This window comes from Anser anser (genome assembly GCF_964211835.1).
Source record: "Anser anser genome assembly, chromosome: 8".
Lineage (NCBI taxonomy): Eukaryota > Metazoa > Chordata > Aves > Anseriformes > Anatidae > Anser > Anser anser.
The window spans coordinates 12,206,043-12,228,137 of record NC_139728.1 but is presented as its reverse complement, the minus strand read 5'-3'; the positions used below and the strand labels follow the sequence as shown (position 1 = coordinate 12,228,137).

Below are 22,095 nucleotides of genomic sequence, written 5' to 3'. Positions count from 1 at the left end.
GTAGTCCATCTCTTCAGACGAGGTCTTGGTGGAGCTGCTTCTGTTGCTCTCAGTCACCACTAACACCCTCATTAATAATTAACACTGTAGCAGTAGATAAGCTAATACCATCGGTAGTAGAGAAAAACAAAGTGCAGGTCAGAGACAGTATCTGTGCTGTTGTTGTTCGTAATATCATTTTCCCTCTTATATTTCCAGCAAGTAATATTTGACTACAGTCATTGCCTGTTCTGCTCAGTAACTGGGTGGTAAAAGTGATGTGGTGCAGTATGTATCTCCCAGTGGGGGAAGTCAACAGAATATATCCAGTTGTTGAAAAATACATTTCTCTCCTGGTGCTCAATCCAGTGATCAGTGAGGATAGTGCTCACAGAATCCAAAAAATTTCCAGTATGTATCTACATAAGCTTGGCCCTTTAAAGAAAGGAGAAAGTTTGTATTCTCCAGGACGCATACAGTATCAAGTTTCTCCAGGAAATAATTGTTAACAAACCTTTTTTTCTGATGGTTCTGTTTGTCTCTTATACTTGCCTAAGCTCTGATGCTTTGTAAGGTACAGTGCAGGCACCTAGCCTGAAAGATAGAAAAATGAAATGAGTTATCTAAAGTTAGACAGGAGCTGAATCATGCTTTCTTCTCTTACATTAATGTCATTCCCAACAAAAATATTTTATATATCGTTTGTACTACGACATATGATCTATGCTTACCTGTCACCTGGGCATGGGTAACACTTGACAAAAGGGTCCTTTTCCACAGTTGGAGCACAAAGAAATAATTTAGAAAATAGCTACTTGAAAAGGGAATTTCATTTACAAAATAGGTTGGGTGAGCCATCCAAGGGCAGGAAAAGGCAACTCTAGATCCTGAAGCTGCAGTATTTGTGAGATCTATATACACCAATACACTTATATTGGCACAGATAACATGATTTACACCAGTGTTTCTAATCCTAGGCTGAAGACAAAGCTGATGTTTTGAACAAGGAACTTCTCCTGACCAAACAGAAACTAGTGGAGACAGAGGAAGAGAAACGGAAGCAGGAAGAGGAAACCGCTCAGGTAAGGCATTCTCCAGTCTTTCCCACTAAGCTGAATGCAAGCAAAAGGATAATCTGAAAAGCACGAATGTATTGTGGTTACGGAAGGGATTTTTGTCTTCAAAATGCAGTGTTAGTTAGAAGTTCAAAGTGCCAGGGTATTTTTTTTCTAAGTACATGTTTCAGTGTTTTCCTGAATGTCCAATTTTCCATATCTTACTCCCTTCGCAGTATTATAACAATCATTTTCGTAGGTGGTAAGCAGTCACAACTAAGGAGGCACGATCAGATGTCTCTTAATTATCTAAAGAGGGTTACTGGAGGAATTGTTGCCTTCTAAGAGGCTGCTGGTTCACTGAAACAAAGCTATGGGCATTCCTCTCAGAAGTTAGAATCAACAGGACAGAACTGAGGGTTGGAGTGATTTTGCTGCCCAGACCTGGCCTCACTCAGTTGCAAAATGTTCAGTCTTAGTTTTTTGATCCTACATATCTTATGTGCTGAATACTGATGTACACCTGAGTATGCTTTGAGAGTGATACAGGGACTCTTATTTTTGCCATTTGATAACAGTGACTGTAACAATCGATTTTTTTTCTTTTTTTTTCCTCTCCCTACAAGTTCTGTGTTTAGTATATAAAAGGCAGTGGAGGCCTTAATCCTGCTTAAATGGCTCTCCATGTTTAGTGCTTCTTAACGGTGGAGGAATGAGTTAGCTGGCACAACTAAAACAGATTCCTGCTTCCGTTTCTGTTGGCAACTAAAACAGTTTTTTTTTTCTCCTGTTTTGGAGATGAGCGTGATAGTGCTGAGAGATTCTTCTCCCCTGTTCCATCTCCAAACAAACAATTTGTCTGCCCAAACCTTGTGCAGAGGGAAAACAACCAAACAACCCAACAATAAAGCATGTAACTGTGGACCATGCTGCACTATTTAACATGGAGAAAGAAAACTCCTGTATAGGACAGTTCTCTGAACAGTGATACACTGTATCACAGTAGAGACTTTTTTTGTTATCGTAGGTGTTTGTATATTGAGTAAAACAGACTTTCTTACTAATTTCCAGTTCTTCAGAAGTAGAAAAAGATGTAGAATTGTTGTACACACAGCAAGACTTTGAGAGAACAATTTGATGATGCATTTGGAAAGCTTTTTTTTTACACAGTGTACTGTGTAACTTCTCTCCTTCAACTCTTAGCTGAAGGAAGTCTTCAGGAAGCAACTAGAGAAGGCAGAATCTGAGATTAAGAAAACTACGGCCATTATTGCAGACTATAAACAGGTAATGGTTCTAGAGACACTCTCTTTTATTTATTTGTAAACTTTTTTCAACCTGTTCTGAGAGCTGAAATTTTAGAGTTGCTTATCTCATTCTTTAAATAAGATACATTATGTTTTAGGCTTTCAGAAAGCATTATAATTTGTGGTAAATCTTTTTGATTTTCCTAATAGTCTGCTAATTTGGGGAATCAAGAATAACCCATCTTTAAGCTATTTTTAGTACTGTAGGGTGAATGTTTCTTTGCTGTGTGACATAATGCAGTGGAAACATAAACCAGTGGAAACATAAACCAGATAATCAATAAAATGTTCTGGTGTCCATGTTCAAGTTCTGTATTGAATGCTGCCATATTTTTCGGTCTCAGTTATCCCCAGCAGTGGATTTGTTAAGGGGGAACACACATACCTACCTGTGTGAGGCAGAATTTAAGAAATGTTAGCTCTAAAAAAAAAAAATGCCAAAAATCTTAAGTAATATTTTAATAAAATAAACTTTATCTAAGAGACTGCTTTCTCTGCTCCAGATTTGTTCCCAGCTGAGTACCAGGCTGGAAAAACAGCAGGCAGCCAGTAAAGATGAACTGGAAGTTGTGAAGGTGAGAGTGATGCCTCTACATACAGGATGGCTCTAACGCAAGTGTGGTCAGTGACACAAAAAAAAAAGGGGAAGTGATATTTATTGCGACAACTGTAACATCCAAACAGCTGCGCTGATAGCTCCACGTGCATTTTTCATGCAATGTGAATAATTCAAGGGTGTATCTCCTTCCAGTGTTCTTTATCTTGTATCATACAGGCTGGAACTCTCAAACTGAAGTGCATATAGATTTTCATGTAGAAATGTATATTTTTGGCAAAAATGTACAGAGGCTGTATTTACTTAGATGTTTGCTTTAAATGAAAACAAAAGATGGCTGTCTAGAGGAGAAAACGTGCTGCTACTCCAGCATGCGTGCTGGAGGGGATCAGCATTGCTATTAGGACACTGTTTATCTTTGGCTTTCTACACTTGCCTACCGTGTAAGTTAAGCAAAACAGTTTTCAGTAATTAGCACAACTTGGTTCATACCCAGAATTTCTATAGCAGTTCCTCCTCTCCCTTCTCTAAACCCCATTACTAGTATCTGCACTGATGGTAAATATTTCCTGATCAGGTAGTAATTCCATCCCTCTTCTGTGTCACTACTGAGTAGGCAGAATCATTTTCTCTCTGCTATAACTTCTAGTTTTTTCCTTAGTACTCAAGCTGAACCTGATTTGTTGCTTTGTAGTGACAATTTTTATCTGTTATTCATCCAAAAATACACTAGTATAGATGTTCCTATAATTTGCTGAACAGTTCAATATCCTGTGTTTGCTTGTGACCCAGACCAGCTGTGCTACATCTTCAGCCATGAGCGGCTGGCTCACCTCGCCAGGTAGCACGAAAACTTTACTACTGTGTGTCAGATGTTGTTAGCAAAAAGGACCGTCCCCTGGGACACTAACCAAGCATCAGGAAGGCAGTATTGTCCCTTGCAGCAAACACAGGCTGACTGCTTCCTTCTGGAAATGTGGAAAAGTTACCTGGGTTTCTTGGAAATATCAAAATCTGTATGAATTTGGTCAAGTGCTTTTGTGGAAGTTCCCAGCATGTAATTTATTCTTCTGAATTATGCTGACATAAATACTGCAAAATATGAAAAAGCTTTGGTAGCAAGAAGGTTTGAGTAATGAAGAGGAGCAAAGGCATTAACAGAGCATGCTAAATTGGCTTTAGGATTTCTTTATACTGTTTCATGCACTCAGGAAGTTGTTCAAGAACTTCTCAAATTCTCTTAATGTCAAGTGTGAAAACTTCAGCACAGAAAGGCAGTCTAACATAAAAATGGCTCTTCCAGGAAACAGAGCAACTCCTGTAACATGGATTAAAAACGAGCTTTCTGGCTATTTCAGGGTAAAGTGATGGCCTGCAAACACTGCAGTGAGATTTTCAGTAAGGAGGGGACACTGAAGCTGCCTTCTCTAAGCATGGAGAATAAAGGCATAGAAACAGATGACGAGAAGGATGCACTGAAGAAGCAGCTGAGAGAGATGGAGCTGGAACTTGCACAGACCAAACTGCAGCTTGTGGAAGCCAAGTGCAAAATTCAGGTACGTGGAATGCAGGTACTGCAGGGCAGTCTCCTTAGCCTTGTCGTACTCTGTCCAAGTTGATCTGTGCAAGTTATGAATCATGGGGAAAAAAACGTTGCTAAAGGGAGCATATGCCTGTACCTACTGTATACCTGTGAACTTCCAGAATCTTAGGATTGTCTGTTTTTTTGTTTTTTTTTTTTGTTTTGTTTGCTTGTTTGTTTTTAAAAAGAGAGAAGAACAAAAGAATAGAGATTTCCATTTGTATGTCTAAGTACTGTCTCAGTGATTTCAGTGTTTTTCTCCCCAGTGCCTGGGAGGTTGCAAGAAACTGAGTCTGAAGATGCTCTTTTATGGTTTTTTTTTTTTTTTTTTATCAATTCTGACCATTTTGCTTTCTTAGGAGCTGGAGCACCAGAGAGGAGCCCTTATGAATGAAATCCAAGCTGCCAAGAACTCTTGGTTTAGCAAAACTCTGAACTCTATCAAAACTGCCGCAGGCACACAGCCACCACAGCAGCTTCAGCAACCCCTGCCACCCAAAGAGGGCAGTACATAGTTCCAGCCAGACCTGATACAAGAGCACAAAGAACAACACAACTGAAACCCTGGAGGATTCTTCCAGTGGTCTCTCCTCTTGGGTAAAGGACAAAAGGCAGGAGTGCAGGCTTGAAGTGAAATTCTTCAATGTTTTTCATTCATTCTGATGTGATCCTTTTCAAAAGGGGAAAAATATTCTGTTTTATGTTGAATTCCTACTTCCCAAACTGCCTTGCTGAAAGCCACGTTCTGATACCTTCATACTTTTACACTTTATTTTATATGACTAGATGTTAAAATGAATAAATAATTCAAAACTAGTTCTTTAATACATGACTAATTATTCAAAATTATTTTTATCTTGCATAGAAGGTTTTTTTTTTTTTTCTTCTGGAGGAAGAGAGAATGGAAAATGTAAAGTACTGCAGCATAATCTCTTCACAGAAAGCACAGTGTAACAAGTACTAGTGTGTGTGTGTCTAGGATAACTTATGCCCTGGGACCATCTCAGAAGTTTATCGCAGTGACTACGTCCTGCAGAAAAGCACTTTTTGTAAAGCTTAGGCCATAGCAAAGAAGCAAAGATAGTCTTGCACTGTCTTGGCACAATTGTTTGTGAGCTTCCCTGATAATTTCATGGTTTTGATTGTTTTTTCTTCAGAAATGCAAATAGTGCAGTTCTTTGTAGCACTGAGTAGCACTGTTGTTTATTTACAACTGAACTGGAATTTAACATAGTTACCTAGTTCCCCTTTTTTATTTCATGTTTATACTAAGAATGCCAAGAAAGAATTCCTTCCACTGCGAGAAAGGGAAAACTGTTCAACATTTTTTCAGTGGTTTTGCTGATAAGCCAAGTGAAAACCTTGCATAGTTTTGACCTTTTGTAAGTCCTGTGCAATAAAGGGTAGCTTTTATGAATAAAATTAACAAAACCTTTTCCCTGGGTCTATATTCAAATTTTGAGTTTTACACAGAAGTGAGGTATCAAATAAAACAAACAACAGGCTTTTGCTGCACTGATGAATAAATCACCACAAAAACAAGATCAATTTGCTATAAATATTTGGCTAGGAAATGCTATATCGGTATTACTTATTTTTATAAAAACATTTTCAACTGGAATACCAAACTTAGACTTTTCCCATGGGATAGACTTCTCTGATGATTCCCAAACCTCTCTGGTTGTTTTATATCTCTAAGGTAAGAAAATTCAAAAGTGTTTGTTTTGATTGAACATAAAGTGTTTATAGAAATACTTCTTTCATGGAAAATTAAACTATTGCTTGAACTGATGGAATATTTTTTTAATTATACTTGTCATGTCTATAAGGTGGTCTTGCAGATAAATATCATTGCTGGACAAAAGGTTGTGTATTAATTGTTCCATTTACAAAATTGTTCCAAGTACATTTGTTCTCTTTTGATCTTTTTTTAATTCAAAGGAATGCCATATCTTGTCCGTTTTGTACAATAAAATTTAATGATACTCATCTTGTGCTTTGTTGTCAAGCATAATTGCGAATTACTTCAAACAGGGTGGTACAAATTTAATGTTTACTTGTGCCAGAGGAACAATTCTGAAAGGCAGTCACTTGTTTGAAGTAGAGATCAAAATATAATCACTGTCCTGACATAGCTATCCTGTGATGAACTTCTAACTCTCCTCTAAGAATAAGGAGTTTAAAATGTTGGTATTTTTTAAAGTACCTGCAAGAACAGTGATTATCTGGAAACCTTAACAGGGTGAGGAGAAAAAAAAAAAAAGGAAAAAGCAGAAGGGATCTCTTTTGCAAACAGAAAAAAAAAAATCTTTCTTGTCCTGGTCACTTGCTAATAATATTTGCAAAGATGTTTCCATTCTGTGGACTACCTAAACCTAGCATTATTAACTCACTTATCAGTACCATTTCATGCTTGAAATAAACTGTGTAATAAATTTGAAGTGACACTTAAGAACACTTGATTGGTACGTTGAGAGTACTGTGCTGATGAGTGACACCAATGGCTGGACAAGTGTCCACATTTCTCGTGTCTTTTATCTTAAATCATACTTACAGGTGGATTTAAAACCTTGATTGGAAAAATGCAGTAATAATCAAAAAAAGAAAAAAAAAGTTAAGACTGTGATTCCCTGAGCAGCTGAGTTCATGTAACAGCTCACTGCTGCTCAAAGACCTTACCCCTCCAGCTCCCTGATGTACAGTCATGTCCCTGTTCTTTTTATGGCACTTACTAGAGGTGATTCAAATTAAAAATAAAAAAAGTCTTGATTTTTTTTTCCCCATTTAGTCTTTTGCCAAGTCAATGTGTTACATCATGTAAAGGGTCCAATGAGAGAGAGTGAGTGGATGAGTGGAAAATGGGAGCAGTACTTCCCCAGTTCATCAAAAAAGAATTGTTAAATAAGCTTCTGTGTTTGGAACTAGCTTTGGCACACCTTCATCCTTCTCATTGTAATATCTCTCTGATTGTGGAAGTTGAGTTTCTGTGAGAAATACATGTTTGCTACCTGCTAGCCATGATGATTTTGAAACCCTGTAGGATAGGAACTGGCTTACCTTGTGCCTCTCACAGCAGCAAAAATGTTTCAGAAGGCAATGGCTGAATTATCCACTTTTGGCAGTGACGTAAGGGCAGTAAGCGACTTTCACCTTCCATCTGTGCATCCCAGGTAGCGTTTGTAGCAGAGGCACTTGGAAGAGTAATATTTATGTGGAAACTATCTTCTCAAAATTACTGAAAGAATGAGAAAAATAGCTCTGTGTCATTATCTAGATGAATGAGCATAGTTAAATTCAGAAACAAGGAAAGCAGCAAAACTGCAGGATTAAACCAGGCAAGCTAAAGCTGCCTGCTGACTGTACATGCTGTTGAGATACACAGTTTCTTGTAAGAAAAAAAGTCTGTTTTAATTAGTCCTTTCAGCAGTGGTTGATGGAGTACTTGCTAGAAATGCTCATATCCCAGACCAACTGATCTGTCAGGGATAGCTGGTTCAACATTTAGATTTTCAGAGGGAAACATCATCAAAGTCTTGCTGAAACTTATTTTCATGTGGCCCTGGAACCCACTTCTTAAGATTAGAGTGAATCATTTTTTTTTCTCCTGAGTCAGTATCAAACTATGTATCAACATCAAAATTGTATTGAAGATAATTTGAATGTTATAAATATATCTTTATGGAACTAAATATTATTTTTTAATTTTATTGAGAATGCAAAGTTCTGAAATAAAGCCTTTACTTTGATTAGGGACAAACCTCCAAAGAATATTTTTAGTACAACTGCTTTATCTTGTCAGATTCTAATCTTCTCCTGAGATGCCCAATACAATACGAAAAAAAATAAAAAAACCCCACACAACTGCTTTTTTCCACTTTAAAAAGTATTTACTTTGACTGTAACACTTTACAGGATAAATGAAGCAAGGCTGATTTAGTTATGCAGTACATCTGTGAACTAGTCTTGGATTATCTTTGTGACTCAAACGTACTACACTAAAGTAATAGCACTTCACTTACTTTAACAAATCCTAAACGTACCTAGAAAGAATTAAAGACAGTAACATAGAAAATATCATGAGTGGCTTTAATCCAAGAAACTGCCCGAGAAACTGCAAAGTCCCTGAGGTCCGTACCTGTGAATGTTTAGTAAAATCTGTATCAGGAGAGGTAGTCAGCAGTGTACTCAGTACTACCAGCTGACATTTCTTTGTCTTTCCTGTTAATTAGTATATTCTCTAATTTGCTACAGCTAATGTACATGTTAGATAAGCAATTTTTTTCCTTGTTAGTCTTAACTGTTTTGTTCTTAAAATTGTTCTTAAAACTGTTTGGTTTGCCCTTAAAATTTCTTCTAAATAGATGCTTTCACCTGTGCCATTGTGTGAAAAACAACACGGAATAAAGACAGCTGTTTACAACAGGAGAGGGAGCTCCAACGTCTAACAGAAATAATTCAGGCCCTTGACAAAGCACAAAGGAGCTCATTGACTTCAGTGTCCCGGTATCACTCACTGACTGAACATGGCACTTAGAAGTCAATACAAATCTAACTTTATTGGCATAAGAAACTTAAAAAACACATCAGAAATTGATGCTCTCTCCAGAGGAAACAGGGAACTCTGTTCCCTTCTTTAAGCAGTTTCAGTGAGATCTGTGAAACTGCTTGTATGTGTCAGAGAATTATACCTCTTATTTTGATTTCCTGTTAGACTCAAGGAAAATTGCCATACTTCTATGTAATCTAGTAAGTCTAAATACCTTTGGCATTGAAAACAGAAACTCTGTTGTCTTACAATGCTGGTTTTCTCCCAGCTGCTGAAGGGAAAACCCTACTATATGTCATTTTGGTTGACCAGCATGCCTCTGTTACAGCTAAACCCTGCAGAAGAGGCTGTTACGCTTACAGCTGGCTGCACAAAACACACAACGCTGTGCATACCCAGGGCTGTGGGTGCACACAGCACCAGGCATCACGTTGTTCTCACAAACGCGAAGGGCTGAACTAGATTCTATTTCCATCTATTATGCTAATACCCTACTGGGAGCTGTCCCGTTACCTCTTTCCAAGTAACAATACTAAGGGGAGATACAATGAAGTACTGATTTTTGGACCTTTCAAGTTAGATTATGTATACATCACAGCAGCCATTAAAACTGGGCTAATCCATAGCTGTTTTTGAGAAATTCAAAGAATTTAGAACTGGATGACTAATTATCAGCATTGATGAAGATCCTAACTTTTCTAACTCAGACGTCTACACAATTTGTTTCAGGATCATGACTTAAGACGTACAGGTTAATCCTCCAGGAATACAGGGCTCTCCATTTCTCCTGGAATCCAGCTGCTTTGCGACTGAATGTATTTCATGCTATTTTTACCTGGGAAAAAAATAAAAAAAAAGATATGGGTAGAGAACTAGAACATTACTTCCTCTTATTTTCTTATTCAGTGGGACTTGCTTTTATTTAACCTGTAAAGGAATATATATGTATCTTTGGAAAACTATATCTTATATATAGAATAATATATAGGAAACTGAATCACAAAGGGATAAATACAGCAAAAGGATTTGGTATCACAGACTTCATTTGTGATTTGATACCACCAGAATCTTGAGCTGTACTAATTTCCTTTCAGTTTCTCTTATTTTTGTATTTTATATGATACATGGATGCTACTACCAATGAAAACAAAAGCAGATGTTCTCAGCTTTTTCTCCAGATTCCAATTCCCTCCTTCCAGTAACTCTTAGGGACACAGTGGTACTGATACCACCTTCAAAACTACCAGGAGCTCTCTTGAGCTTTGGGAATTATTGCTTTCCCATGTAAGAGGAGTCTCTGGCTTATTTAAACAGGGAAAAGATGGCAAAGCAGAAAAGGGTCTAATCAAGTATGATTCTGATCCAGAGCACTTTGTCTGCCATTCAAGGTGGCTTCACTTCAGCACACTGAAAATAGAGAGCAGCTTCATCGTGCTGATTAACAATGACATTTTCCAGGTTTGTAGTTGCATTCGTTATCTGGTTATGGCCCTAGTTTATAAAATATACTTTACTAGATAGACTTGGGGAAAAAAGAGCATTATAGTGCTGTAAGACATTTAACTGAGAACAGCTTATTACTGCCAGTTCTTGTGTAACAAATCCATGTATTATATAAAGTATAATACAGAAATATAAGTGTAATGCTTGTTATTAAAAGTGCAATTTAATGTACATGGTCACAACAAATGTTTACTTTTTTAATTGTTACAGAATTGTTTGGATCAGTACCTTGTTATCATTGTGTGAACGATGCCTTGTAAAATAAATGGAAATGCAAACAAAATGGGAATAAGGTGCTTATTTTCATAAGCCACTTAAGAAACAGCTTAAATCTGTTTGCAATAGCAAATTGTTGAGTTGGGTTTTTTGGTACAGTTCACTCCACTTGGTTATTTTCAAGCAGCACCGTTGTGCTAGGACACTGGCTCCACAGACTGGCTGTCCAAAACGTGTATGTTCCATAGCTAATTCTCAGCTGGCAGTATAGTGTACCCGGGCACAAGGATAACCTGTACCACAGGATTCCAGCGGACAGGCACTGTGCTAGAAAGCTAACAGGTCACCTGGGTACTCCTCTCCAAACGCTGCTCTGAGTCTCCAGCATAGAGAACACACTAGTAAGTACACCTTTCCTAGAAGTTGTTCATATACAGCAGTGGGGAAGCAGGAGTGGCTGTTAAGGACTTCATGCTGCCGTAGTAGTGTGCAAGAGAAACGGGCAGCATGCCTGAAGGAAAAGAAGCAGGGAGCAGGAGGAGCCATCAAGAGACAGAAACCCATTAAATAAGCATGACCATATTACATTTTTCCAGATAAAATCAACTGGCCCAGCTTCAAATATTCTGGCTGAAAATCTGCAAGCTGAAGCTCAGTACTGTGAACATTAAACATGACCACAGAGTTGGTTATTACAGCTCTTCAGTTAGTTACTAACAGTTTCTGAAGCACTGGATCAGAGGGTTATGTCAAACACTTCAGTACAATGTCTGTCAAAACTGATTTGTGGAATTCAGCCTTGAAAACCAGTCCTTGGCTTCAGGTTTTCCATGATTTTCTTCTCCTAATGGGATCTATTCTTTCCTCCATACCTTGGAAAAACAAAAAAACAAACAAAAAAACTTCTACAGATTAATTCACTCCTGAATGGCCACTTTAGAAGAGGAACCAAAAAAAAAAAAAAAAAAGCCCCATAAATCCATAAATCAACAAGCAAGCTGACATTCCTCAATTTCATAAATTAGGTGTTAGTATCTGGCACCCTTTCATTTAAAGAAAGTTGCTTTTCAAACACGGAGTGGCTGAATCCTGCCTCGGGCTCTATCTTTTATAAGACACCTAGAGGAAAACGCTGACTCTTCCACTCACAATCTTTCCACCACTGAAAGATTGTCAGTGCATTTTATTTTTCCTCCTCTGAGAAATCTCAGTGCTTGAATGAGACCTGGGAATACACAATTATTATTATTATTATTTTTAGTACACTGACTCAGTAACGGTGGTGAGACACATTTCGGTATACTTTTCTCTTTGAGCACCTCCGGTAGAAATAACTCAGGAAAGCCATTCCAAGTCTTCTCCACAAGAGCACCGTCTGTCATCAAAGCTCCCCCTGCCCGCGGCAGGGTGCCAAGAAAGACTTCAACAATCGCAAAAAGCCTGTTTGGGTCGCTTCGACACGGCCGCGGCGGGCCAGGAGCCGCTCCCTCAGCTACCGCCGGGGCGCTGCCTCAGGGCGCAGCTAACGGTCGCTAACGGTCGCCAACGGCCGCTACCCTGCCGTGCCCCGCGCCGTGTCCGCGCCCCTCCCGTTCCGTCCGGCCGGCGGAAGGTGGCGGCGGGCTCCCGGAGGAAGGGGAGGAGGCAGCCGACGCCATTTCCGCGGGGCGGGAGGCCGGAAGGTTCCAGAGGGGCCGCGGAGCCGCCGCTAGGGAGGCGCAGCGCCGCGCAGCACCGCTCGCGACATGGCCGCCGCGCGCGAGGAGGTGAGCGGGCGCCTCCATCCCCCCGCCGGCCGCGGGCCCCGGGCGTGCCGAGCCGCCGAGCACGGGGAGAGGGCACCCGCGGGGGCAGCGGGGTGGGCAAGTTAAAATATTGGTGGCCGAGGGGCGAGGAGCAGGCGGCCTCGTGCTTAGCAGGGCACGGAGGGGTGGGCGGCTGCTGAGCTGGGAAATCTGAGGCTGCTGCACCCGGTAGGCTTGGAGGTGCTATAAAGAGCTCAGCGGTGAACCTGGGTTAAAAAGGAGGGTGTAACTCATGTTGTTGTGGTCTCTTGTTTGCAAACCAGTTGCAGAAAGATTTGGAAGAGGTTAAAGAATTGCTTGTGAAAGCCACGAGGAAGCGGGTTCGTGATGTGCTGGTGGCAGAAAAGCACAAGCTAGAGCTAGAAATCAAGAATCAGCCTCTACCAAAGCCGAAAGATGTGGTAGAAGAAGAAAAGTCATCACTAGGAGGGTACACGGTGAAAATAAACAATTACGGTAGGTTTACTTTTCTTAATGCTTTTTATAGCTTAGGCATCTCCCTGAAGAGAAGCCTAGGTGGCATTAGTGTGAGTTACAGTTACCATTTAGTGCTATAGAGAAGTTTTCGCAAATGTTAATTTCATACTGGAGACCTTACTTTAAAAGCTTCTGTGCGCTTCCTGTGCTGTCCCAACCATGGTACACGTTAATTCTGCTTGTGTGATAGTTGTTCTGTACTGGTGGAATGTCTTAGGGGTCCCTGGTGTATCAGCTAGTATTTTTCCATTGCCTAACGCTTAGTAAGAATTAAAGAGTGAGCTTTGGCTTCTCTGCTTGTCATATAGGTGAAAGGAGAAGGAATTGCTCAAGATACTTGCTGTGCAGGGGAAAAGTGGGTCATGAAAACTGCAGCAAAACCAGATCTCTACCTCTGACTCCCCCCTGCGCATACAGGGTTGCTGTCCTTTTACCCGAGTTGATACATGGCTTTTCACAAAATTTAGAAAAGTTAGGGAACAGGGCTATGTGTGGACCTCCTTTTGCTCTTGAATTATTCCTGTCTAATTCACGTCTATCCCTTCTTTCTCTGAAGATTGTTTTAACAAGGCATAGGTCATGGTCATTGTGGGGATGTTAGAATGGAATGTGTGAAGTTTATGGATGGAAGCTAGACCTTAATCTTTTTCACTTGCAGGTTGGGATCAGTCAGATAAGTTTATTAAGATTTACATCTCTTTAAATGGAGTTCAGAAGCTTCCAGCTGAGAATGTGCAGGTGAATTTCACAGAGAGGTGAGTTGATCTTGTTGCACTATGCCACCAGGAGAGCACTGTTGAAGAAAGTTATTTGCAATGCAGGAATGTGTTTTGTTGAGTGCTGTTCTGGGTCAGCCATGCCCAATGCTTCCCCCCTCTTCCCCCTTCTATTTATCTACTTAGCACGTACCCTTAAGTATAGTCCTCCTTAAAGCGTTTTTTTTCCTTTAATTTAAAAATGTTTGTTATATCTCATTGTGCTTGACAAGGTATGTAGTGTTAGCCCTGTTTTTTGATGGTAATAGAACTGAAATGTTGATTAAATAAATCTGCCTTTCCAAGGTTGTAGGAGGCCAGTGAGATAAAAAGAACCCTAACGATTTGTTGTGAAGTCTGAGTAGGTCCTTTTCAGTACTCAGTATTAAATCCAATTGAAGATTTGGAAACCTTGAGTAGAAAGTAATTCAAGCCAGGTGAAGTGCCCAAGAAATAAACATGCTAAAGGGCTTTCAGACACTGTTTTTGGTGGCAGGGTAGAACAGTCTTCCACCAGCTGGAATATTTTTATGCCTTCCCTCCCCCCACCTTCTGGTTCCAGGTCGTTTGATCTTCTAGTTAAGAATCTGAACGGGAAGAACTACACCATGACCTTCAACAACCTCCTGAAACCCATCTCTGTGGAAGGCAGCTCTAGGAAGGTCAGTGCATCCCATCTGTTACAGATCTTTAGGCCCCTTACACAGTACCGTGTTTGCTGACTAGTTTAAGAGGTTCAGCGCTAACCTTCAGTCTATAAAGTGTCTAACCATTTGTCTATAAAGTGTCTTCCCTATGAACACGATCCGTAATAATCTGTAGTTGTCACAATTGTGGAATCAATCTCTGGAGACCATGAGCTTCTACCCCAAAAGATCATGAATAGATACTATAGACTTTTCTAAATAGCTTTCCAACAGGATTTCAGAAATAATTAAGCAGAAAATTCCACTAAGCATCTATTTGTGTTCTTCGCAATTTTAGAGTAGATTGGAGGCTTGACAGCAGACTGAAAGCCTGGGTAGCTTAAAGAGGTACAATGCCCAAAACAGTGTCTAAAACTAGCTCTGGCTTTCTTGGGGGTGCATTGCTCAGCACTGAACACTAGCAACGCTTCACTGCTGATGACTGCAACTGGTAATGGCTGTTCTTACTCTGCTACTTGTAGCACCTTTGAACCAAAGCCCATTATTGAACTAAATAATAGTTCAATTTGAAATTGCTCTAAAACTAGGCTAGTGTAAAATTAAAACAACTGAAATAAGTGAGAGTGATGTGCCAGTGATTTTTAATACGGTGTGAAAACAAGCAGTGGTCGTTTTGCTTTCTGAATTAAGCCAAAGCTCAAGCAGAACTTTGTTTGCTGTGGCATGCAGAGGTTTTGTAAAATTAAGGTCAGGGTTGCAATTAAACAGTCTTTGCTTTTAACTTGCAGACATACTGCAAGATTAAGCAATGCCCTTAAACTAGTTTCTTACCCTTGGAAAAATGAGTTGGGAAAGCATCTACCAAAACATGGTTTTCTAAAAACTCTTGTAAATATAGTCACCAGACAATCCTGGATACATTTAGTATCCTAAAAATTACTGAATGGTGCTTTTACAGCACTGTATGTTCTTCTCTACCATAGAATTAGTACTATGCTATAGTGTCAGTATTATAATACTGTGCTAGTATTACATCAATCATGCCATCTAATCCCTCCACCGTGAGGTTATGACTTGGTGCCCTGAAGCTGAATAGATACTGTAACTTCTATGTATTACCTAAAATCAATAGCAGAAATAAACGTTTCAGGAATTTGCAGGGATAGAAAGAGGCTTACGTCATAAGCTCATCTTATTCATTGTGATTGTAACTATTATCCTTTATTAAGTATTCTAAACTCATGTCTTGCTGTTCTCCATACAGATAAAGACGGACACAGTCCTTGTGATGTGTAGGAAGAAGCGGGAGGAAAAATGGGAATGTCTTACTCAAGTGGAAAAAGAAAGTAAAGAGAAAGAGTAAGTGTCTCTGCACTCCTCTATCTCATCTTCTGTTAATTGTTTCCCAAATTGCTTCCCAAATTTCAACTCTTCTCTCGCCTGTGTAGTCAAACTGAGAACTGCTGCTCTAGGGGATAAGGCCATAAGGTATTTGAGAATCATTGGGTTAGTATATATACAATTACTTCTTTTGGTGCACTTCTAGTGCGCTCTTTTTGTGGAGGGAGGTGCACTTTGAGCAGCTGTCAGCTGTCTGCCACTCTTCTACTGAGTTATTGCTAATGATGAACGTTGCATCATTGGAAATGTGATAGATAAGACCTGCAGTGTAAGTGCTAGAGATAATTAACCAAATAAAGAGTCAGTTATATCTTGCTGGCTGCATTCCTTTCAAGAACTGCTCTAGTGAGATTGACTGTTTTTAAGCTAAGTATATATTCCCTGCAGCTACGCTGGTCAAAATAATTTTTTGTCATATGTGTTTGAAGTGCCTGCACAAAAACCCCAGTATCCTTCTGGCAAAACAGGTTTTTGCTTACCTGGATCATTGTACGAAATCTCAAGCTAATTTAGATTACTTTGCTTCAAGTGCTTGGGATCCTACATGCAGCTTAGGCGCTGGATATGAAAGGGTGATAAACTACAGCAGGAGACACCTGCAGACTGGATACTTTTTTTTAATATATCTAAATAGAAAATTTTGTGTATAATACTTTTATATTGTTTTACAATAAACACGTTTTCATCCAAAGAAGTGTGTGTACCCACCTTGAAGTGTGGAAGCACTCACTTTTGAGACACTTAGGCCTGCCAATGACTAATCACTTTGTGTATCTCTGTAGGGTGACTTGCTTAAACTGATTAGTCCTAGCTAACCAGAGCAAAACTATTTTCCCATCCCAAAAAACAGCATTGGAGATCAGGAGAAGGCAATTTGACTACTGATACGCGTTGCTGGAGGGACTGGGTCATTTTATTTAATGTCTTGTGCAGAGAAGTACCATACGCTGCCCAGCCTGTCAGGACTAATACTGCTGCCATATTCAAAGGCTTGGAGATTTACAGTATGACAAGCTACTTTCTGAAAGTGGTCAGGACTTTGAGGCTCGTAGCTAGCCCCATACTTGGGTATCTTGCTCCCTCTGCTGTTTTATTGTCATCTGCATGTTTTTCAGGTAGCCTGCAGCTATGCTAGTTACTACCTATGTTGGCACGTTCTGGGTCTGTTATGTTCGGGTACTGCTCTGTAGGATTAATTCTGGGTGGTGCTTCAAGGGTCATGTTCATTGCAAAATGCTTCCTGTTATCCTTAATGGGACAGCTCGAAGTGGACTTGCACTTACTCTGAGTGGACCCTTAAGGATTCTCTCTCTTTATGTGGTGGCAGGTGTGACTGAAGACTTCCACAGTCTAAGACTTTGCCAAAGCAAAATCTTGTTACCAAAATGTTTCTAACAAATATTAGTATTTGTTTTTTGCAGAGAATTGTTAGATATGCCTCATATTCTTGTATGTATCCATCTTGCAGGAAGGCTGCCTATGACACCTCAGATCCTAGTGAAGGGCTTATGAACCTTTTAAAAAAGATGTATGCAGAAGGGGATGATGAAATGAAGCGCACCATCAACAAGGCCTGGGTTGAAAGCAGAGAAAAGCAATCCAAAGGAGACATACCAATGGATATTTGAAAGTACTCTAAGGGCCGCCTTAATATTGATCTTCCATGTGAGACTCACTGTGCTGCAAAGATCATTGTTTACACAACCTTCTTCCAAGCAAAGACAGTCATTTTCCATTTCAGGTTGGAGAAAATATTTAAATAAAATAGCTTATAAAGCATTTCCTTCAGTCAAGTGGCTCACCATCTCCTGAAGAGTGGAGCGTAGGTAAATCCTTACCCCTCCCTGAAAAAGCATCTCAGATGAGTGGAGTCTTTTCTGAAACTGAGACCAGAATGTAAAAGAAAAGGAATCCTAACCTAAGATGGGTCAAGGCCTCTCTGTTGCAAGTGACAATGGTACCCATCTGGTTACTGGGACTAGTGTCACGCTAACTGCCGGGGTGGGTTTTTTGATTACATGTGGGAAAGTATGTTGAACAGTAAAACGCGGTAAGTGCTGAAGAAAGTAGAACCACTATCTCAAGACAGTGCACTTGCTAGTAGAGCAGAAAAAAAATACGTTTATGATGTGGTATTAAAATTGATCGATTACTTAGAAATTAACTACTGCCTGTTTAGCCTCTTACGGCTTTTGAAAATGAAAACAGCTCTTAAACCTCTGTGCTAATTCTGACCTCCTTGGGGTGTCTTTGAGGTGGCATCAGTCACAGGAGAGCAGTGAGCTGCTGATGCTAGCTAGTGAGTTCACCCTGGCTCTAGCAGTACATAATGAAAAGAGACAAGCTTCGTTATCTCCTATCAACTTTGAAGAGTTTTAAGGTAACAGAGTAAGTAGTATACTAAGATAGCTTATGCTCCTAAATTTGACAAAATTGAAGGTGATGGCTTGCTCTTAACGTGCTGCCTGTGTCTTCCATCTGATGGTAGTACGACTTGGCCTATTTAATTGCAGCCTCTCCCTGCTACTGCGAGGGACAGAGTAGCCATTTCCTCTTTATTGCCCTGCTTTGAAGAAGAGTACATGGCAAACATGAACTTAGCAGCAGGCTTGGTTGGGGTTACTGTTTCCTTCCTGCTTCCTTCTCATGTCTTTCCCGAGGACAAATTTATTTGATGTTACTTGCCAAATTAATCAAGCCATTACTCTCCTATTGTGGTCTGGACTTAACTGCTACCTTGTAATTAAAGAACTGGACCAAGCTCTGCACTGTAAGTAGGAGAGGAATATTAGCATGTTGTAGTTTCTAACAGGTCCTTTATCCACTCTGTTTGTACATGTATTAAGTTTGCATAGCAAGAGTATCTAAACCTAAGGCCATGTTTTATTTTTCAGTTCATGCTCCTTGTTCATGGTGGAATACTACTTTGCCCTGTTCTGCAGTTTCACTTATGCTTTTACCCAAATTACCATCGTGAACACGATCGTATGGTGACAAAAAAAGTGCTTAAATGAGCCTATGCTGTATGTCTTTATTTCTGATGTTGCCCATATCACAACCCACAGATTAGTTCTGCAACAGTGATTTTTTTCTCCTCTCATAATAAAACTGCCTTTCACACAGACCAGCTTAGTACAGTTATCAGCTGATTGACAAAAAGCAGCATACCAGTCACAATCTAGTAAATGCATTTAATGAATTAGCATGGCTCTTCCTTCTGTATCAGTTTGATGCTGGGCTCATACACAGGACAGTCCTGAACCCACAAAGTGAGCTTGTGTGTTTTCTGCCTCAATGTACATCCATGCAGTGATCTACCACATGGCCCTCTGTATCCCAGACATCTGAGCATGATCAGCAAAATGGCGGAAAATGATTCTGCTCAGCCTCCAACGCCTCTTCACCCCCCGAGGGCGCGATGTCAGGACACACCTATTTCGGATTCTCACAGGGCAGCTGTCCCGTGGCAATGCAGCAATCTCTTTATCAGCCACTTCCTAAAACAGAAGACCACAGCACAGAGTTTAACTATGTTCCCTGGGAATATGAGGTCTTATTTCCAGACCTCAAAGCTGAGCTGTAAAATAGGTATCACCACATGCTACCCTTACCTCATGAGTATGCTTGACCTTTTGATAGTAAACTTCCTCCTGCCCTTCCTTCTGGGCATCCTAACAGTGAATGTAAGATGATCTACAGGGAGGCCTAAAATTTAAACTTACTACAAACTGAACAAGCTCAAGCCAAAAGTAAAAGCTGAAACAAACTGAACAACCTCAAGCCAAGTAAAAATAGGGTGGGCTAGTCCTTTAAGTTGAATTGAATTTAAATCCATTTCTTGTTAACTGCCTTGCTATGTAATATACTTTGATGTCAATAAAAGGGATTTCATACTTCAACAGGTGCTACAGGCAGAGAAGGACAAGTCAAAGTGTCTCTGTTCTAATGAGAAGGCTTAAGAATGTTCTTTCTCTGTACAAAAGAGCAAAAATAGTTTTCAGAAAGCACCAGGTCACAGCAACTGGAATTTCAGAACAAGTATGTTCAGCCAGGAAATGCAGTCTAAAAGAAGATGCTTGAGGTTAGGTAAGCGTCTTAACTGTAGCACTCCTAATATGCTAAATTTTTAAGGACAGAAGGGCTTAAAGAATCCTGTGGTAGGAAACCATGGTGGTTAAATGAAGGTCTGATGCTGGACTACAAAAACTCCCATTATGTTGCAGGAGTGCTGAAAAGCAATGTCAGGCTATCTTGTAAGGGGATCCTTGCCTTCAAAAGAGGACAGGATCAAGAGAGCAGCCACGTGACTTTCAACTTTAGTAAAGGCAAGGTCAGTGGGACTTTTTGTCTTGGAACATTCTGCAGTTACTGCTTTTGATGTCCCATTGTGCACCTTACTTGTGTATATGCCTGTATACGTAACAATTTATCTGGTAGGGCCAAACACAGTATTTTTTTCAGCCTTCTTAATTCCTAGGATTTTTATTAAGAAAGTAGCCTATGCTTTCAGAGAACTCATAGCTTCTTCTTTTAAGATGTTAAATTTGGAGTCCAAATAACATTGTGTAGAGGAGGTAAAAATTACTTTCCTGGAGTTTTTGTTTCATTCTAACTGCTGCTAAAACTGTGACTTCAAAAGGTGACAAAAGCAGCTGAGGAATACCAAAAAAGCCAGTTGCAATCTGGCCCCCCAACCTCAGGAGAACATTCAACACAAACTAGACTTGCCAAGAAGATGGTAAAATCAGTATGTAAAAGCAGATTCACATACTTTCTCTCCTAGGACTTTTAAGAATGGAAGTATATCCCCACAACTAGGCATGATCAGACCACATATGTACATGAATGTTTTAAGAGTATTTCAAACACTTGAAAATATTCTTAATGCTTTCTAAGGAAGGCTGACTGCAGGGCAGTGAATACGTATACTTTTAAAAACATCTAACGCCCAGATCTGATGCAAATTTTATGTGCTTCTAGCTCATGCAAAAAGCTAAAATTGCCTATTTTTAATTAAATAATACCAACAAAGCCAGGAGCATGCCCTGTTGTTACCACCTGGTCCAACTGGTCGGTTTTTAAACGCAGCGCCCACAGCTGCACTAGCAGCCATGGAGCACTCACAGCGTGCCCCGCAGGGCCCAGCTGAGGGCAGCGGCCCAGTACCTGCAGCTCCCTGGGCAAGATGGTGTTCTTTCGGATGGCGTTGATCCGCAGCCGCTCGTCAGCGTGCTCGTACGCCAGCTTCCTCCTCTTCACATCACGCAGCATCCTCCAGTCCACGAAGTAGCTCCGCACTTGTCTTGTGCATGGTGAGGGGAGAACCTAATTTAAAAAAAAAAAAACAGCACCCACAGTCGTTTCGCTGATTTGCCCAATTCAAGTACGAATTAATCCCGTAAACTTGTATTGGTCGGACTTTTCCTAATTCCTTTCTCGCAGTGCAGCTCCTAAGGCATTTCGCCTATCACGCGTTTTAGTTCGCAAAAGCCAGCGCGGAATTTATCATCCAGCAGACACAAATAACCTTACAATTTAGTCCGTCCCCCCCCCCCCCCGCCCCGAGTTGTTCTCAGGTGCTTCCCCCGGAGCCCCACGGGGGCCGTGCCCGCCGCCGCCTCGTCCCGCGGCGCCCTGAGGCGGCGGCCGGGGGCTGCCCGTGGCGCTGACCTGCCGAGCCGCCCGCAGCGCCCAGCGCAGCGCGGCCGCCGCCATCTTGTCGGCACCACGCCTGGGCCCCCGCGAGCGCCGCTACCGGTCGCTGCCCGGCCTCGCCCTGACTGGAAGCCCGCCCGCAGCCCGCAGGCGCGGTGCTGTCCACCCGCATCGACAGCCTCGGTGGTGCTTGTGAGGGGAGGGAAGTTAAAAACGTGGCTTGTCCGGCTGAAAACTCACAGCAATGTGAAGGAGTTGCACTGTAGAGAGCTCTGGATGTTGGCTGTAGCCGCTCCCTGAGGCGAGAGCAGTGCAGGAGTTTGGAGAGGTGGACGCCAGCAGCGGTGGCTGGGATCTGTGCTCAGTCTCTCCTGCTACAGTGAAACAATTTCCTCTGCTTTTCCACCCACGCTGTGGGTGGAAAAAGTAAAGAACCCAAACCACTTCAGAGGGTTGTGTTTTATATGCCAGTGCAGTTGTCAGCCTCTGTAATACCTCCTTCATTAGGGTGAATGGGCAGCTTCCACAAAAACCTCTGGACCCGTCTTCCAAAAGGATCAGAGGTTGGGAGAGGAAAGTTTGTAGAAATGACAGGGGGGAGAGTTCCATCA

General features: G+C 40.9%; 3 protein-coding genes and 1 long non-coding RNA gene across 21 annotated transcripts in view; 2 read left to right on the top strand and 2 right to left on the bottom strand.

The window, feature by feature from the left end:
- The window catches only part of RABGAP1L (RAB GTPase activating protein 1 like), a 249,466-nt gene extending 242,998 nt beyond the window's left edge, over nt 1-6,468 (top strand). For all 17 annotated transcript variants that reach the window (XM_083846183.1, XM_083846185.1, XM_083846168.1 and 14 more), the window contains 5 exons: nt 957-1,061; nt 2,238-2,321; nt 2,845-2,916; nt 4,256-4,453; nt 4,839-6,468. In XM_083846183.1, the coding sequence (XP_083702309.1) occupies nt 957-1,061; nt 2,238-2,321; nt 2,845-2,916; nt 4,256-4,453; nt 4,839-4,994 (615 nt within the window). In that variant the 3' untranslated portion in view covers nt 4,995-6,468. The remainder of the gene's footprint in view (nt 1-956; nt 1,062-2,237; nt 2,322-2,844; nt 2,917-4,255; nt 4,454-4,838) is intronic.
- On the bottom strand, nt 5,315-12,008 carry LOC310903293. Its single transcript, XR_014587435.1, has 2 exons — nt 11,463-12,008; nt 5,315-9,860 (listed from the first exon to the last, which is right to left on the bottom strand). It is a non-coding gene; the product is annotated as an uncharacterized lncRNA (long non-coding RNA).
- Nucleotides 12,009-12,351: 343 nt separating this feature from the next.
- Nucleotides 12,352-18,844, top strand: CACYBP (calcyclin binding protein). Its single transcript, XM_083846210.1, has 6 exons — nt 12,352-12,510; nt 12,813-13,005; nt 13,685-13,781; nt 14,344-14,443; nt 15,693-15,787; nt 17,298-18,844. Exons 1-6 carry the CDS (start codon nt 12,490-12,492, stop codon nt 17,455-17,457), a joined length of 666 nt encoding a protein of 221 aa, XP_083702336.1. The 5' UTR covers nt 12,352-12,489; the 3' UTR covers nt 17,458-18,844.
- Nucleotides 18,845-19,003: 159 nt separating this feature from the next.
- MRPS14 (mitochondrial ribosomal protein S14) lies at nt 19,004-22,003 on the bottom strand. 2 transcript variants are annotated; one of them, XM_083846208.1, is made up of 3 exons: nt 21,725-22,003; nt 20,996-21,154; nt 19,004-19,326 (listed from the first exon to the last, which is right to left on the bottom strand). In XM_083846208.1, the coding sequence occupies exons 1-3, from the start codon at nt 21,986-21,988 to the stop codon at nt 19,144-19,146; spliced, it is 606 nt and encodes a 201-aa protein (XP_083702334.1). In that variant the 5' UTR covers nt 21,989-22,003; the 3' UTR covers nt 19,004-19,143. The 2 variants fall into 2 exon arrangements, with proteins under 2 accessions (XP_083702334.1, XP_083702335.1); XM_083846209.1 differs by lacking the exon at nt 21,725-22,003 and adding an exon at nt 21,500-21,652.
- Between the last annotated feature and the right edge of the window lie 92 nt (nt 22,004-22,095).